Genomic DNA, 18602 nt, shown 5'->3' on the forward strand with positions numbered 1-18602 from the left:
CCAAAGGGGTGCTTGACTTTGGAGATTGATCTTTGTAAAAGCCTGGGAATCGACAGGTGGTCTTGGTCTTAATTGATGTGCACTTTTCTCTCAAAGATGGGTTTTTGTTGCAGTTTGTTAACCGGGCTCAAAGGGTGTGCTCTTCCACAAGTAACGTCACTATCTGTTCAGACTGTTCATGTTAAAGGATGAGCCTCGTCAAAAATACCTCTGAGTCGTAAAACTTAAATGAAATTACCAAGCGGAAGATGGGTCCCAGTTTTTAATCAAAGGCATCGACCCAAGATGTAAATTATAGATCTATATTTAGTAAGTTTTTATTAACAGGTTTCTGCAGGACACTGATAGTATCTTCTTGCCTGTCAGACTTCTTGACTTCCTGTCTTTCCATCTGGCGACAGACTCCTCGCTGGTTTTACATTTTAGAGGATTTCTTTGTGCAGAAGCGGCTCCTTTTGTTCCCGCTCTGCAGCCGAGCGTTGCTTTGATGTCTTGAGGCGGATGGAGGAAGAAAGAGGAGATACAGAAAGGAGAATTAGCGGGTAGACGGAGAGAATAGTGGATGCCTACTGAGTGAAGATGAGCAGGATCGATGGCTTGCAAGGGATTGGGAGAGTGTGGAGTGTAGGACAAAGAACGCCGCTCCTTAGATACTCCAGTTTGAGTGTCAGTGCGCCGTAATAATGCGGAAACTCTTTGTTCACATGAAAGCAGCTACCGTCAGCTCGCACATCCCCATAACGTTTAAGTCTTAATCTAAACTGAAAGTGTCAACGCTGACGCTAATTGTAAAGCGGCAGGAAGTCCTTTCTCCTCTCAGTACTTCTGTTTAACTTCCAACTCAAAGAATCACTTACAGTATATTGAATCTATGTGACGTTCTAGGCGGTCAGTCGATGCTGTTATCCAACGTGATATGTCTGCGATGACTCACAATGACTGCTTTTCTGAGAAGCGGCAATTGCATTTCACCATTCTACAAACATGACGGATGAAAACGCTGCGCTGAGCATAAGCTAGTGTGCAGGACTTTTTCATTCGAGCACCCTGAGTCAGACTGATTAGTGTAGGGGGGGAGATTTTTAAGGCGAGGCGGTCCTCGCTGCTTGGCATGAGTTGTAGGAGCTAAAGGCTGCATTTTTTGGCCCGACTGACGAGGAGGGAGTTACAGAAGTCCAGATGGGAGCAAATTAAAGCTTGGACAAGGAACTGAGAGGGAAGGGTCTGATTCAACAGATGTTGATTGGTGAGAAAGAGTCGATTCAACAGATGCTACAGGATGGTGTCTTCCTCACATGTGGTGACTTGGACTGAAGTCTCAAGTGCTTGTTAACAGTGATGAGGAAGGAAAAGGAAAAGGAACACATCCGTCTAGATGTCGTTTGCTTTGAGGTTGAACAATCCGCTGCAGTCGTGGAGGTTTGTTTGGTGGGAAATGCAAAGAAAACAGCCAGAGATGAGTATGTCACATGACCATGTGGCAGTGTGAAAGGGCTCGCTTAGTGATGAACTGACATGGGACTGTTTGCTGAAAAGTTGCCATATTATCTTTGGGGAAAAATTTAGGATGGTGCATTCTCCAACCTAAGTAAAAGATCTTGAAAGTTTGAAAGGTCAAAGATCGCACCAACAGAAGCCCCTCTCTCCCACGAAAAAGCCTAGCAGCTAGTTTGGCACTGATTTAGCACAGCTGCTCTGTTGTTGTTGGTGGTGCTGGATCAGGCGTGTGTGAGCTGACCAATCAGAGCAGATATTCGGGAGGGCCGGGCCTCTAAGAGACGGGAGCTAAAACAGGATGTTTCAGACAGAGGGGGAATACAGTGCTGCTCCACTGGACAGTATGAGAAACTGATGTGTTTTTTGAGCATTAAGCATGTAAAACTATTATAGTAGTAACCCAAAATAAAATTTGGATCCTGAAACTGAGTATTTCTACATTAAAGGTGATGATGTGTCAATGTTATGTTGATAACTTGTTTCCCCTGCCCCCAATACTGGCAACCCAATACTATAAGACACAATCTTCCAGACAAGCACTGTATAATCTTAATTTAGTAGGGATCTTTAGTCCATAATATGTCACTATTTAGCATTTTCTCTTTTTTTCTTTTCAGTCTTCCTCTGTGGAAGATGTTCCCCTTGTAACAGCACCTGTTTAAGAAGATCAGTGCGTCCTTGCAGCATGATAAATAATTTACTTTAAACATAAAATCTGTGTGAAAACGTGTTTAGGAATCATCGTTTTAAAGGTTTACACATCTTTAGAAAAGAATGCTCAGATTTTTAAAGGGGTAATATGTAAGAATTTAGTTGAACAGTGTTAAAAAATTTACTAAAATAATCAACAGAATGCAAAGAAATAATAGTTTTGACAAATAAAGTCTATTTATGTGTTACAGAGAGGTTAGCTTGCTAACCAGCTAGCTCCAGCCCATCCCGGTCCCAAGCTACTGTGCTAGTGTGTAAACACCAACGCACATTTGGTCCCCAAGCTCCCAGTCTGGACTGCTAGCTGCACGGCTAATTGAGCTAACTAGCTAACGGCAGCTATAATTAGAGACATTTAGCGGGAACTCTGGTGATACAGTATGCTGCTCCTTATTTGTTTTGAGTATGAATTCGACAGGTGGGCAACTCTTACATATTGCCCCAACATGGCAAGCTATTTTTTGTTTTTCATGTGTTTGTGTTTGTTTTATTTCTCAGGTGTCTGATAAGTTTGCCTTCAGCCTGTTTGACCTGGACTGGGATATATTCATGCAACATATCGAGGGTGCAATCAACAGAGTTCCTGGTCTGGAGCAGACTGGCATCAAGTCCACTGTCTGTGGACCAGGTACTTACACACACACACACACACACACACACACATACAAAAACAGCATTTCCACTGAAGCATCAATTTTTTGCGAAAATCCTTCAAATCCTTCTTGCAAATCTCTTTATGCATTACAGCAGGGAACAAGCAACTTTCATGACACTTGTTAAATTGGACACATTCTAATTTAAAAGTGAAATGTATCCGTCTGTGAAATATCTCATGCTCCGCTCCCATGCTGCATTCGCTCATGAATATCTAAACTAGCTAGCGGTATGTCATGTTTGTAGAGGAGATAGTTTGATTAGCTCAAGCCTGGCTTCCTGTCCAGGCAATATCACGTCGAGGTGGTTGAGTGAGCCGGTCTGTAACTGTGCAGCCTGAACAGATACAGAGTCGAATTGAATTTTTCATCATCATAGTGCGATGCAGCTGTTTGCAGGGTCGTAATATATATATATGAAAGGAATGACAGCTGAATGCATGCATTTACACAAATAAACATGCAAATGGATGAATGACCAAAGGGAGACACAAAACAGCAATTAAGAAGAACGTTTCAGAGAAAGTCTAATTGGACACATTGATGGAGATGTAAAGATAGAAAAAATGATGAATGGCAGCATAAGTGAAGATGTAAAGGAGAGAGAGAACAAAATGGAAGAAATGGAAAACATCTTCTCATGATAGGAGGGAAAAATAAGTGAAGGCCAGAGGGCAAGAAAAGACGGAGCTCAGAAGGGCGATAAAGCTCAGATAAAACGAAGGAGATAAAAAATGGGGATTTTATCAGAGTCCTGTTGTTGCTGCAGTTCATCTCCTTGCCCATGACCTTTACTTTAATGCTAGCTTTTGTTTCGTTTCAAGTGTTGTGTTTACATGAGAAGCACAGCACGTTGAGCACTTCTCACAGCGAGTCCTCAACCGTTTCCTTGGGGGGAGAGCAGAAATCGCACACTGTGATCTGAGTGTTTGCATGAGTACTTACGCCCTTGAGAGGATAGAAAACATACAGTAGAATAGTTTTTTTAATAATGCACTTCATCAAACGGTTGGTTTATGATTAAGGTTGCATTTAAGTAGATAAGATTAAAGGTTAAACTTGTTTTCTTGTTTCAAAATTCAGCATGTGGAAGGGAACGAGGCTGAACATCTTCATGTGCGTCGTGATACGTGAGCGTGTATGTGTGTAAGAGTGAATTCATATGTTTGTATTTTTAAATTACTCTGAGACAAAATCTATATCAGATGTGGCCAGACCAGGTCCCAGACCAGTTTCTGTTTCTGTATACTCAGAAACAACACTGATATCAACCCTACAGTTTAAGACATTGAATAATCCTTTTGATTTATTTGTTGCATTAATTATCCAGGTCTCCTTATGAGAGATCCCAAAGGGAGAACGAGCCAAAATGACAGCAGATATCCACAAATAGCCAAGCTCACAATCATCAATAGCACAGTAAGATGAGACTTAAGACATGGATGAACCACTGTTGATGTCATTAGATGGAGTATTATTGGGGGAAACATGTCCTTACCTTACCTCTTTGGTAAGTCGGTGTATCTTACATTTGTTGCCACTTATATTTACACAGTCGTCTCTCTGTCTGCTCTCAGAGTCCTTCACAGCAGACCATAAGCCGCTGATGGGAGAAGCCCCAGAGGTCAGAGGTTTCTTCCTGGGCTGTGGCTTCAACAGCGCTGGTAAGTGAAGCAGGGACGGAAAAGAAAATCAAAGACAGGATTGTAGAAGACTGTCAAAAGAAACCAAAGAAAAGGAAGTGAGAGGACTGAGGGGTGCACAAGGTTGAGAGAGAGTAAGACTGTGAACATCATAATCCTTAACTAAAACAAACGATACGCATCGCTCACGGTGGTTTGCTTTCAAATACTTCATGGTGTAGAGCTTTCCCTTGGGAGAGCCATGAAGTGATGGAGCGGGAAAGGTCAAAGAAATCTTCAAAGAGAGCGTATGGCACAATAAACAGGGAGAAAACAAGCGAGGGGGGGGCGGTTGGTAATGGCCAAAGAGTGTTTTTGACCCAGTCATCGCCGATCTCTGTGGACCCTCTCAAGGCACAAATGAATAATGGAGTGCTATTCATATCAAGTCTGTGCTGGAGAACACATGTGCGCACAGACCCACGAACAAACAACAACCCAAGTCACTCCATTACTTTCTTACTAACTCCATTAGCTTACCTTTGACATTAGACAGGGGAGAATGTGAGTATCTCAGCAATCTAAGAAGCAGAGAGAGAGGGGGCGTAAAGGGTAAAGTAATCAGCATCAGACCGACAGTTAAGAGAGAAGCCTTTTTTTTCTGCATAAGAGCAGAAGACTGCAGGGCGGAGCTTAAAAGTTGCTCTGATAAGAGCTGAGGAGGTGCGGAGAGGTGGAGCACTAATGAGCAAGAACAGTGTTATCACCGCTCACGTAACGCACTTTCCCTCCGCCGTCTTCTGCTTCTCAGCCGTAGTTTTTGTAAGTTGGATGACAGTTTCTTGCTAATAACTGATTAGTCGTCACTGTTCTTGCTCTCTTACTACCCAACGACTTATCCATGAGTCATTCTGTCCATCGGTCTGATTGTAGGTCAGTTAGTATCTTCTTATCCATTGTCAGGTTAACAAGGGCTCATACACTTCTGTTCCTGAGCGCTGGATTTCCTTTATATCTCATGCATAGACATGGTGCCTCATATCTAATCTATTAGACCTGGATTGCTTATGGTTGTATTATGTGCTGGAAATATTAGGTGATTAAGCATTCAGTCTTTTAAGAGAAAAATAATCTGATAAACAGATTATTAAAGGCAATTTGTTTTCAGAACACAAACATTTTCTTTTTGTTCTTTTATGCAAATAAAAATGCAGCAGCTATCTGAACAGAGCTGGATAAAATATTACAGTCCTGTCGTCCTCTAGTCTAGTTCCAAAGTGTCATGCTGGGTCCAAGCTCATTGAAATGGGCCTAGCATCACCGATGTATCGCACCTGGTTACCATGGCTTGATAATCAGGGATTTTCACACAGTCATGCACAGTAAGTATTCTCCAAATGCCTTCCACTAGTCCGACACACACACACAAACACACTTGCACTCAGCATTCACACGCACTAACAAAACATCCTAGCTGTCATCAAAGGAGGAGCTTGGTGATTGTCTTTCCCTCTTGCATCTTCATCCCTTTGGCATGGGGAAGGTTTTCTGTCCATTTCACTCCATCGCACACAAACTCGCAGCTTTTTTTTTTTTGGCTCAAGGCAGGGCAAGACAGGGGGGCTAATTCAGACACCATGGGGTCAAAGTTGACAGATTCAGAAATCATTGCGAGCTCAGTAACTTTTAAGCCTCCAGTTCTTTTGTCATAGTTGTTGGATTTCATTTCAGTTTCAAAGCCATCAGGAGAGTCTGCTGACTCTTACTCAGTTGTATTAGTTGCTTAGCAACTTTAGGTTACTTATTCTTTCTTATCCCAGTGTCAAAACCATCATGCTGAACTCTTAAGTGCATTTATTTAATAATGCACTCGAACATTTATTTATCGTGATAATGGCTCTTTCATTGCGTTTAACTGCTGCACCTCTTACCCATCTTGCTCATAATCATCATAATGAGGACCTTCTCAGGTATTATGGCAAGCTGAGGCTTTTTATCACATTAGCAGGCACAGAAAATTGCCTGTGTTTAAGCCAGAGCACAATGAACGCATCAGAAACCACTGGGTTCACTGACTTAATAGAGTTACTGACGCACGCAGCAAAGAGCGTGCCACCCTGAAGCTGAGCTTTGGTGAGATAAATGGAAGGGTTGATGGTGATGGAGGCCCTAAAGAGGAGCTAGTTTGACAAAGGCCTGGCACAAATCTCAAAACTCGAAACACGCTTTTGTCAAATTCGCAGGTAAAAAGTAAGATATAAATGTTGTTGAAACAGTATTTCAGTGAGCAAATTTTCATGTGAGGTTGAATACTGGTGAAACAGTTTTGGTTTGACATTTTGGGAAACGGTTTGCTTTCCTTCAAAGAGTTAGAAAAAGCAGGATTGATAAAAATCTATTCTGTCCATGGATTGAATAGTTCAACATTTCAGAAAGAAAATGTTATTTGCAAATTAGATGAGAAGGTCAGTAGCACTGTCATATGTGGATACTAAATATGAATCTACACCAACCAGTAGGTTAGCTAGTGTTAATTAGTGAGCTGTAGAGATGCTGCTAGGTTGACTTTTTACTTCTGGATGAGGACAGACGGGCTGTTTCTGCCAGTTTAAGTCATACATGAGAAAAAAATGTAAACATTTCAATATATAGTTTTAAGGGCAGTTGTGTGCCTGAACTACGTTTTGGCAAACAACAGCTGGGTGTCATAAATGCGCGCACTTCTGTGTGTCGTGAAGTGAAGTTGTTGGGTTTGGAAGCATTCTGGTACAAACCAAAACCTTTGTTCACAAAAAACATCTGACAACTTTAAGATTTTACACGCAAGTGCTAGGCAGACAGAAAATACTGTTGTATGTCAAGAAATAACTGCAACAAGTGAGCAAATTAAAGGTGCAATATGAAAGAAGTGGCCGCCCGTTGAAGCAAGGTCACTCCTAACAAATTGGGGGTTGCATATCACCAGATATGACCTGTAACTACAGCTAACTGCTAGCTGCTGTTAGCTAACTATCTCACTTAGCTGTGCGGCTAGCGGTCCAGGCTGGGAGCTCGGAGTGGGTTTTAAGAGACAGGATGTACTTGGCCTAGTTGGTTAACATGCTAACTTTCAGTAGATAATGTATCTGCAACACAATACACAGACGTCTTTGACATATTCTGTTGATAACTTTAGTTACTTTTTTAAATTCTCAAATATTGTGCCCTTTTAAATACATGGAATTCCAATAAGAAATGTACAAAAAAGGTATTTTTAGCTAAATTTAGCACTGATTTGCCAAAGAAGTCCCCTGTAATCAACATGCCTCCTGGGCTGATATAATAGAGAAAGATAGATACAATTATGTATGTTTGTATGAAGCATTTTTTTGCATTGCAAGCAGCATCACTGTCACAAGATTGGGAGAGAGCAAGTATCTTAAAATAATCCGGGAGTAATGAAGAAGAGAGGAGCGAGGAAGGAGTGGTAGATACCGTCAGAGAAAGGAACAAATGTTTGCCAAGCTTAACCGAACAATAACAGAGCGAGACACAGATAGTGGGGAGGGAAAAGGGGGAAGTACAGCAACAGAGAGGAGGTGACGACTAGACGAGTGGAAGCACAGGCGCGAGGGTCCACACGCAGACACACGCTCAGACATGGTGGTTATCTCGGGTGACATTCATCAGTGCCACCTCGCCGTGCTGGTTGTCTCCACGTTGTCTCGGAAGAACTCCATCATTCCCCAGCCACCCTCCTCCCTCTATCTCTCTACCCCTGCTCCAATCCATCCACCCATCCCGCCATTCAAACGTCCACCCAGGGGTTGGCCCGGAGTGACAGTGCCCACAGATGAGTGAGGCGATGAGAGATGGGGGGAGAGGGGATGCTGTGAGAGATGGAGATGGAGGGATGAAGGAGGGTTGCAAGGACATCCTGGTCGTGCTGCTGCATAGCGATGTTGTGGAGTGTGTACATCCACGCGCACATCCGCGCGAGGTATGCAAATTAATAGCAACACAACACAGGAAAGGGGTTGCTGAAAGGGAGCAGCTCATTAACCCAGCAGTTTTGGGACGGGATGCATAAAATATTGAATTGCCGGCGCTCGTTTGTCGGTGGAGTTGAAATAAACAGAGCGCAGCAGCCGATGAGGTCAGATTGCTCAGGGGCAGCTGTGAGCAAGGGTCAAATGATGGAACGAGGGTCACAACAATCCTCTGTAGGTCGTATGACATATAGAGGCTGCAGCAGAGGACGGAAAGTGCTCTGCTCCTCTCCAGATTAATGAAACGTTCTCGCAGCCCCCCAGACAGGCTATCAGTGGGAGAGGAGAGGAGAGAGAAGGAGAGAGAGGGTCCTGTTTTTTGTTCAGGTTTTCCTTTTATTTCCCAACTAGAGTTTGTGTAACTGTATACCTGGATATCTCTAACCCTCAAATACGTATTTTTGATTTTTAGGCTGAACTGTCCTTTTAATGTTGTTTCTGTAAGGGGTTGAATGTGATGATGAGATGCTGTTTGTGACAATGTCTGTATCCTGGTTGTGTGTTTCTGTCAGGTATGATGTTGGGAGGTGGTTGTGGCAGAGAGCTGGCTCACTGGATCATACATGGCCGCCCTGAAAAGGACATGTACGGTTACGACATCAGGTACGTCAGTGCACACAAAGCATCTGAGTGGCGACGGGTATCACAGCAAGCGTCGAGCAGAACATGGTTTTGAGCTTCCGATTGGCATTTTATCAAAAGGGAATAATGATGACGCTTTAATGAAGTCTGAGTGATTGTGACTTTTAATGAGCGCTAATCTTTTTGAATCCCCCTCTCCCTCCTGTCTCAGGCGTTTCCACAACTCGCTGACAGACAACCAGCGCTGGATCAGAGAGAGGAGCCACGAGTCTTATGCTAAAAACTACTCTGTGGTGTTCCCCTTTGATGAGCCGCTGGCCAGCCGAAACATGAGGAAGGACCCCTTCCATCAGGTAGACGAGCGGTTTGATCTCCCGTGCAGACGCTTAAATAGTGTCTTTTTGAAAGTGTTCAAGGCAACAGCCCTAATGCGCGTCTTTCCGGTGTGAGTTAGTCAGACTCTTTTCAACTGGGATGAGTCACAAACGTGGAGGCACCACAGCTTTAATTGGCAAAGAAATTATTTTTTTGTTTTCTTTTACTTGCTTCTGTAAAATTGCTTTTATGGATGATTGAAAAGAAGTGTGGAGAGAACTCTGAACAGATTATATAATCATTTCATAACATTTTATACTAACACATTTTCAAGGTTTCCCACAGGCCCTTAAAATGTGATTAAAATGTATGAATTTGGGGGGGAATCAAGGCCTTGAAAGTTTTTGAAACAGACACAGGTCACACAAGTGCGTTTATGTCTGTTAGGTACTGCTGCTCTCTGTTAGCGGTGCAGAGAGAGGCTCTGAGATGAGGCCATTGAGAACTTCACATCCTTCAGACTGTCGTTGAAAATGCAACCTGAGCACTTCACCAAGAAATCCACAGTCCAGCAGCATTAAACAACTGATCTCTGATCTCAGCGGTAATCATAGCAAACAGGAGAGTCCTGCTCTCTGTGCATTCATGAGCAGACCAAACCGCTTCTTTATTGAGTTCTCTGTCCTGATTGGATAACGTGGGCAAGCACACCAGAAAATGTCTTTTCTCCTTTACTGCATGAGCAGGGGGAGGAGAGACATGGGTTTACTGACACAGTACTCTATAACACTGATTACTGTTGGAATATAAAGCTGTTTAACACTCATTTTAAAAAAGATAAATCACTTATGGCAGCTTTAATACAGGAGCTCCAGTAATGTTAGTACGTTCTGGCACAGCGCTATTCATTCAAGCCTCTGTGCCTTTGTTTAATTGTTGTCTTTGAGCTTCTGTAAAGCCTGCTAGTTCTCAAATCTCAGTGTTGTATCAGTTATTAACCTTGATCCGTGTCTCAAACAATGCCGTGTTGGGTCCTTGAATTTGGGGAATTAGGCCTGGAAAGTCTGGAAAAAAGGTGTGGGTGTTATTTTCTCCATCCTGAATATATTCATATCCTGTATCCTGTTCTGTCTCCTCTCCCTGGCATTATGTTACAGGGACCATATTCATATCTACTTTTCCTAGATCTGATACATTTAGTATGGCCTCGGCTCTGTTCAAACAGTGTCAGTTAGGTAAGCAGTGCTTTTATTATCTGTGAAAAGGTGTAGGCAGCGTTGTGTGTACCCCTCAGGACTCAGACTGGCAGACACCTTGTGGCTTGTGTATAGCTGAGGGGAAACTTTTTAGACTCATATTGACGAGGTTTCCAAGCGTAGGTGAAACCAGTTCACCTCTCTAAGTCACAGGACTGCCTCTTGTCTGACCGACCGTCGTTAATAACTTCCCATATTTTTAGAGGTTGTGTGACTCACTCCTTTTTCGCTTTTACCTTTTGTAATTTCTCTCCTTCAGCCATTCATTCCTTTTCCAGCGTTTGTCCACGTTCTGTATCTACCCACGGCCTTCACTCATCTGTCTCTTCACACGGCTTTCTCTGTTTTTGACGTCCTCCCCAACACAATTTCCTCTTCTATTCATATTCCTTCCCCTCTTCCCGCGGTTGCTGCCGCCTTTGTTCCTTTTATTACAATCTGTTTTGTTTGAGAGAGAAAGCGCTGCAGCTGTTTCTTTCCTTCTATTAACCTCTGTAACCTCAGCATCTGATTGGATAATTGGGACATTGATGTGGCGATGGAGCAAATCAACAATCATCATCCATAAACAGTGCTGCTCAAACCCCAGGTTGTGCAGGCTTGAACACTGACTAGAGAGCTCTTCAGTTGCTCAGATTTAAGCCGCAATAAGGAATGCAGAGCCGACCGCGCGTGCTTTCATGTCTGTCGTTGAATATTCGCCGAGCTAGTCTTGAAGTACTGTTGATACAAGTGTTTGCAAAGATATCATCTGCCAAACTCTGACCCCATCTCTCTCAGTGTGTTTATCTCTCTGTCTGTCTCCCCCTCGCTCGCTCTCCTCCTGTCTTCTCCGCTCAGATTTAGAGGCAAATAGCTGATTCATGCAGACAGCAGTTAGCAGTGTAACTTATCCCCAGCAGCTACATTTATTTATGTGATCTGTGCCAACGCGACTATAAATGATACACTAAGCTTCGGTCTCCGACGTCTTTCAGCTTCGTTTCCCCGCTAAGCCCGACACAGACTCTTAATGGGCATCGCCACCATATTTTATGCATTAACGACCCACTTAGTCTTGCTTTCCCGTTCCAGGCTTCATTTACCTTTAACCGTTGCAATTTCTACCGCCGCTCACGCATGCAGGCATTCTTTCAGAACGGATTACTGTCACCCAAGTGGCATCAGCGATGTTGTTGATGTGTTTTGTAGACCACGTCCGCTGCTGTCTTAGAGCTTGTTGTATTTAACTTCCCTCACACCTTTCATGCTTAATCAACAGGATTTTTCTGAAGGACTTTGAACATAATAAACACATTTTGGATTAATTTTCTAATTCATTTCTTTTTGGATTGAGCCTTGGTTGCTGTGAACTTTGGTGAAGAGTTTTTTGATGCAACAGGATTTAAAACAACTTTTAGATGTGCTTTGGATGGGATGGAAATAACTGTTCAGTTTATGTAATCTTCTCCTTTTTTAAAATAATCCAGATTTTTAAAGGGTAACTCCACCAATTTTACACATTAAAGTGCATTTACAGGTCTTTGGGAGCACTATTGCATATTTGAAAAAAGTAATATAAAGTCTTTTGTGGCTCCGGAGGAAGCTGCATGTAATCTGATAAATTGCCAGTGATGTCAATCAGTAGCCAAGTTGCATTATGGGTACTGTAGGCACCAGGTTTATAAAAAGACAGACTGGTCTAACGTTGCACTCATATAACCCTGATGGACTCATAATGGACAGGTTAAAAGCAAATGAACAAAAGAATCTGGTGCCTACATTACCCACAATGCAATTTATCTACTGAGTAGGGCTGGGTAATGTATATGATATATATCATCATCTTGAGCTGAGACTATATACTGTCTGAGATTGTGGATACTGTTATATCATGATATGGCAAAGGTGTTGTCTTTTTCCTGGTTTTAAAGGCTGCATCGCAGTCAGGTGATGTCATTTTCATTAACGATTACATTACTGATAAGTATTTATCACAAATCTAATTGTGCTGTGATGCATTGCATCGTGATGTGAAAGTATATATAGTCACCCCTACAATATTATCACAGCTTTTGACACGATTTGATTTATGAAGTGCTTTGGAGGACTTTTTTAATATATCGAGATATAAACTTTGGATCACGATACCGGCTAAAAACACCATGATATCATTTTAAGGCAATACCGGGCAGCCATAATTGAAATTGGTGAAGTTACCCTTTAATTTCAGCATGATGCAAATAATTTAATAAGTAATAAATAAGGCCAATTTATTACTACTAGGTTTTCTTTCAGAGCTCTGCCTGTCTGAGGAGCGTCACACAAGTGATGCATGATGCACGTCAGAACACACACACCTCTTTTTCTAACAGACCTAACACCCTGGCAGCAAATGTCAGTTTTCTCATCAGAAAAAGAAAAGAAGCACAGATCAGCACACCCTGGTACTGTGCTACAGGAATCCATTGACGCACGTAGTCTGACACAACATGATTGGCCCTGGCCACATTTTTCTGCTTTTTGTGTTCCAGCGTGATGCAGAACTTTTCCCTCACTTCTTGTAATGAGTGGCTCCAGCTTTAAATGTTCAAATCGCCTTTCAGTGACTATTTGTCATTTGTAAAACATACACACTGATGTAAACCCTCTTATGTCAGCACGCAGGGTTATTTTCAGGCATCTGTGGCAGATCCAGTGTCCTTTTGTACATCACAGTACCATTAAGACTTAATTCTTTACCATTACAGCTTTCTCCAGGCAGGACAAAAGACCTCAATTTGCACGATAACAAGTGCAGGGTCAGGTGTTATCATGTTGAGTATAATAATGACACCAGATTTTATGCTAGCGCTGAAAAGACACAAATAGCTGCTCTCAGGTAGACAGAGTTGTAGCTCAAAGGAGAGCACAGTCCCTATGAGACTGGGTTGGTCCAGCCCTCGGCTGCAAGCCCATTAGACCCCTGCTAATCACTCATCGAGGGCCATCACCTAGCAACTAGCCCTTCTGCTGTTGGAGAGCCTGAGATGAATGTAGGGGTGGCAGAGAGAAGAAGAAAAACCACAGAAAAAGTCTAATTATTATTTCTTTTTTAAATGAGCCTCTGTTCAAGATAGGAGCTCTTGTTCCTAATCACGACTGCATGTATTATGGCTGAGAGCTACTTAAAGAATGAATTAGAAGCTGTCCCTGTGCAAATAATGAGACCGTCTACTTTTAGGAGGCAGGAGAAGATTATTTCAGAGCACAAACAGGCCATCTCTGACACTGCAGCTCACACGTTTTCTCCACCCCGGTAGCGCGGATGGTAAATATAGCTCGGTGTGGGAAGTTTTGGCAAGAGACATCTAGTTGCCTGCTATGAGCAGAGCATAGCAGAACATACCTACCAACTGTGGGCGACTGTCAATTTTAACAAGGAGGGTGGTGAGGGTGAAATATCTTATTTCAAGGCTGGTCAGGAAGTCAGGAATTAACGAGTGCTCCAAAGACGCAACAGTTTGTGCTAAAAGAGGGTTTTTAACCATCACTTCTCATCTGTTCCCTCCATGTTAGATTGATTTCTTGTATGATATTTAATGTTTGCCAGCAAGTTTCCCATAACAACTTTATAAGGTGATGACATGCCGATGTTGTTGGAGTTTGCTCCGCCGCCCCCAAGTGTCCTCAAAAATCAATTGGTGCGGCTTAGATACTAAAAAAACAACCGTCGAAGCTCCCTTGAGTAATGATGCAATCAATTGCAAGTCAGAAGTTGATATCTGGGAAGTCGTCCTTGGAAACTATTTGGAAAATATACTTAGCAGGTGATTGGACGAAGCATCTGTCTATCACAGGCTAACTTCAACCAATCAGATCAACAGGAGGAAAGCTCTAGGGAGAAGAAGATAACCATGTTTTCCATTGAGAAAAGCCTTCAGTGCCTTTCTTTGCTCTTCCTTCAATGAAGAAACAGATTCCAATTGTGATATAACCGATGATGTGGCAGCATCTAGTCCAACCTCTTGACGAGCGGCCATTGTTGATTTCAAACAAACAGTCGCTTCTCTCGCTAGGCGTCACCTAAACCACGTCTGTAGCTGCCAGTAGCTCCTCAGAAGATCCCGATTGGTCTGAACCACTGTGGTTTGGCCACAAGCGCATATCTCAAAGCCTGGCAAGATGGATTGGTGATGTCACACGATCCCCAACTTAAGTGGTCCCTGAAAGCACCACTGTGCCCGAGTACAGCCGCACAGAAGTGCTAGCACGGCTGTAAACTCTTGTTTGCTCTCTTTTATCTGTGTCGGCTTTGATGCAGCGTGATTGCAGATTGCAGCATTAGGCTCAGCAGTCGTAGTTGCTCGAACTATTAATGTGCTCAATCCTGTGGGATACGAAGAGTGAAGGTGCTGAATATGAGAACAAATGCACGGCTTCACATTTATATGAAAATAGGCTTTTAATTGAAAAAGAAAAAATCTAATTAATCGTCTTAACTTTGGTGCAATGATTCCACAGTACACCGCCTCAGCTGTTTGTTCTCTGTACTGATTTTATCTCTTTGTTTGTGTGTGCGGTTGTTTGTCTTAGGTGCTGACGGAGCAGGGCTGTGTGTTCCAGGAGAGACATGGCTGGGAGAGACCTGGCTGGTTCAACAAAGACGGGCCTGCTCCTGTGAGGCACTGCACACATATACGCTGCACACGGGCACATGCACGCCACTGATTTATTTACATCCACATATTCAAAAATGGACAATACTGACAGAATCTGGCCCAGTCCTTCTCTTTCCTTGAAAATGCTGATAATTAATCAGCCTCTCATTGTTTGTTTGTCTCTTGGATTGCAAAGGTTATAGACTATGATTACTACGGTGCTTATGACATTAAGAGGAACGTGAACTACAAATACAACGAGTTGCTGGGCAGAGAGTACACCTTTGACTTCCCCCCACATCATGACGTGGTAAGTCTGTGTTTTTCAGCAGAGCAATTATTATTGAATTACGTGCAACTTCCTGTTTTGACTAACAAAAATATGCCAAAAAAGGGTCACCAGATGAGTTTAAACACTCTGACGGCTCCCTAGAGGAGAGAGAACATGTGTCCTCTTGGGAAATAACAATCATGGACAAATGACAATGATGCGAGTTCAGCCGGTGAGGTTTATGATGCATAAAGCGCGTATAAACTACCTCACCAGCTCAGAGGACGCACCGCAAGGGGAGAGTCATCAACCTTGACGTCAAAACCTCTCCATTAGTTCTCCCCTTGCTTTCACAGCCCCGATGAATGTTTTCCTTCAAGGATCTGACTCCAGATACACACATACTCATCTTGTCATGTTTGGCAAAGAGAGGAAGACACTTTTACTTAATGTCAGAGTCTGCGTTAATTGGATGTGTGTGTTGTGTTTTTCTCAAAATGCAGATTAAGAGCGAGTGCCTCTCATGTAGACACGGTGTGGCCGTGTTTGACATGTCCTACTTTGGAAAGTTCTATCTCACCGGACCAGATGCCAAGAAGGCGGCTGATTGGCTGTTCACCGCTGATGTTAACAAGAAGCCGGGTCGGTCTGCTGTAGCAGGCGCACACACATACATACACGCACGAATGCAGAAACAGATGGGAGAGAAGATTGACAGAATGAAGAGGGCAGATAGATGGATAGAGGGACCGAGCAAGATGCCAGCACATGAGCAAGATGCTCCGCTTATCCACAAAATCTCAAAATATCACAAATACAAAATGCCAGTATGAAGTCTCTCAGAGGTTATAAGTTATAAGTGATGAAAAAGGAGTATGCATTGCCAGAATTTTGTTGTAACTTATCAGAAAATCAAAAGCTCTGCCTGCACTCCCTGACAGGTGTTCACAGATGTGAAAATGGACAGGGCTCCAACTGCGCTGATATTCATTTCTCAACTTTCCTCACATTCATACTTCATTCACTGTCAGTTTACACAGCTGAACAAGATATTTGGCCTCTGTGTTGACAGCGACATCCTTTCAGATCTGTCCTCCGACCTTTGAGGCTCGTGTGGGATATGAAAATCTCTGATTTTGAAGACTCCACCTAACAGATCTGACCCACAGACACTGAATGAATTAACTGAAAGCTTTAACACGCAGTTTGAACTGATTTAACCATCAGGACGGAAGGTAATACTAAATGTGAACAGCCAGTAACCGAATGCTTTTCATACTTCGGTCAGATACCCAATGATGCACCGGATACTCATTTTATGCGAGTACACGCTCAGCCCTAGAAGCTATCAAAAACTATTTGTAAAAATACACGTAGGAGGGAAAAGGGAAAAATATTCATGCTGAGAAAATAAGTGTCAGAGGCAGATAGATAAAAACAAATATAGATGAGATAATAAGATCCAGTAGTTTTAAAGCCACGAAAGGTCAGGTTGACTCTCACTTTTGACAGCTTTTTGCAGTCTTTCTCCTGTTAGACAGCTTAGAAACCTACCTGTAATTAAAGTGCAATATTAAATCGCTGGAATAACCTCTGCTTTCACTTTATTATGCACCACTCATTCTGACAACCAGGTCTCACCCCACTTAGGAAGTTAGTTACTTGAAAAAACAAACCCTTTTTCTCTGACAGTGCGCTCTCAGCCTCTTTGTCAGTCACTCGCCTTTTCGTGCTCGCAGTTCTTATTATACAGCTATTACAGTGGTCACACTGTGGTCACACGCTCTAAGAATATTTAACATCTCAGCAGGCCAGTTTGTGTTTCGCTCACACGTTACACCCCCCCCTTTTCTGTAATGATAGAATGAAGCTCTAACATCAATCACTCATTCAAATGAGAGTTGACCGAAGGGACAGCTCACATATTAGCATGTCACGGCGGCCGTCAGCTCCTCTGGCCAGTGGGTGACGGAAATGTTGTTATTTTGTCCCTTGTGATTAGATAGAAAGTTTATTCATTAGAAAATCATTTTTATGATGTTGTCATTATGAATATCTCGAAGTGATGTTCTCAGAAGTCACATTCAATGAGGGTAACATTTCAGTTGTTTCCTTGGCAACACTTTTACAAAAAGGTAAGGAATTTCATATTTATTTTTTATATTTTTTCAAAAAACAGTACATACAGTACATAAAACAGAAAAGCAATGAGAGAAATGGCGAAAAGAGGCAAAGCGTTAGTTAGCAAAGCAGGTCTGTGAGTGGCAGTTACACATATTAATGTAAAATGAATAAAACAAACAAACAAAAAGTAAATAAAAAAACAAAATAAAACAAAGGTAAAAGCAGCTTTATACAAGCTTGCCGTCACTGGTAATGAGAGTAATAATGATTGCCCCTTTAAAACAACAAAGATGTGGAAGAAGTGTAAGTACACTTGAGTGTATTAAAAATTCATTCTCATTAACACTCGCACAGTCACACAAAGGCTTACAAACTGGATTACTCACAAAGACTCAGTTACACTCAGAAGCCCGACCTCAGATCTGGGCTCATTTTTCACTCGGAGACTTCCATCGGCTCGGTTCCAACAGACTGCACACTTTAAATTGGCCTACAAAGCCCGCCACGAGAATTAATTGTTAATGTTGGTGTTTGTGTGCGTTTCAGGCTCCACTGTGTATACCTGCATGCTGAATAAGAGAGGAGGGGCGGAGGCTGACCTAACAGTGAGCAGACTGGAGCCTGGTGCTGCCAACCTGCCCCTGGCACCACAGTCCAATGGTGAGAAACAGAGAAAACGTGTGTGTGTGTGTGTGTGTGTGTTGTTTTCATAATTATCTGCTCGCATGTTTATATCGCCTGCCCTCTCACTGTTATTCCTCTGTTTATTCCTCCGTCACTGTTGTGTTTTAACAGTTGTCGGATTTATCTTTCATTCTGTTGTATCTTATTTTGGATTTATTGTTTTGCTCTGTTCTCTTTATTGTTTTGTCTCCCAGTCTGTCTACCTGTGCTGTATATCTGTTGTGTATTCATTCTTCTTTC

The 18602-nt window shown here is 42.6% G+C and overlaps 1 protein-coding gene across 1 annotated transcript in view; it reads left to right on the forward strand.

Moving 5' to 3' along the window:
• Nucleotides 1-18602, forward strand: part of sardh (sarcosine dehydrogenase) — a 48715-nt gene that overhangs the window by 12050 nt on the left and 18063 nt on the right. The window contains exons 9-16 of the mRNA XM_084383320.1: nucleotides 2707-2836; nucleotides 4439-4525; nucleotides 9024-9114; nucleotides 9305-9446; nucleotides 15219-15302; nucleotides 15480-15593; nucleotides 16058-16196; nucleotides 18225-18338. Of these exons, the coding sequence (XP_084239446.1) occupies nucleotides 2707-2836; nucleotides 4439-4525; nucleotides 9024-9114; nucleotides 9305-9446; nucleotides 15219-15302; nucleotides 15480-15593; nucleotides 16058-16196; nucleotides 18225-18338 (901 nt within the window). The remainder of the gene's footprint in view (nucleotides 1-2706; nucleotides 2837-4438; nucleotides 4526-9023; nucleotides 9115-9304; nucleotides 9447-15218; nucleotides 15303-15479; nucleotides 15594-16057; nucleotides 16197-18224; nucleotides 18339-18602) is intronic.

Source organism: Pagrus pagrus, assembly GCF_965226575.1.
Source record: "Pagrus pagrus genome assembly, chromosome: 19".
Taxonomy (NCBI): Eukaryota; Metazoa; Chordata; class Actinopteri; order Spariformes; family Sparidae; genus Pagrus; species Pagrus pagrus.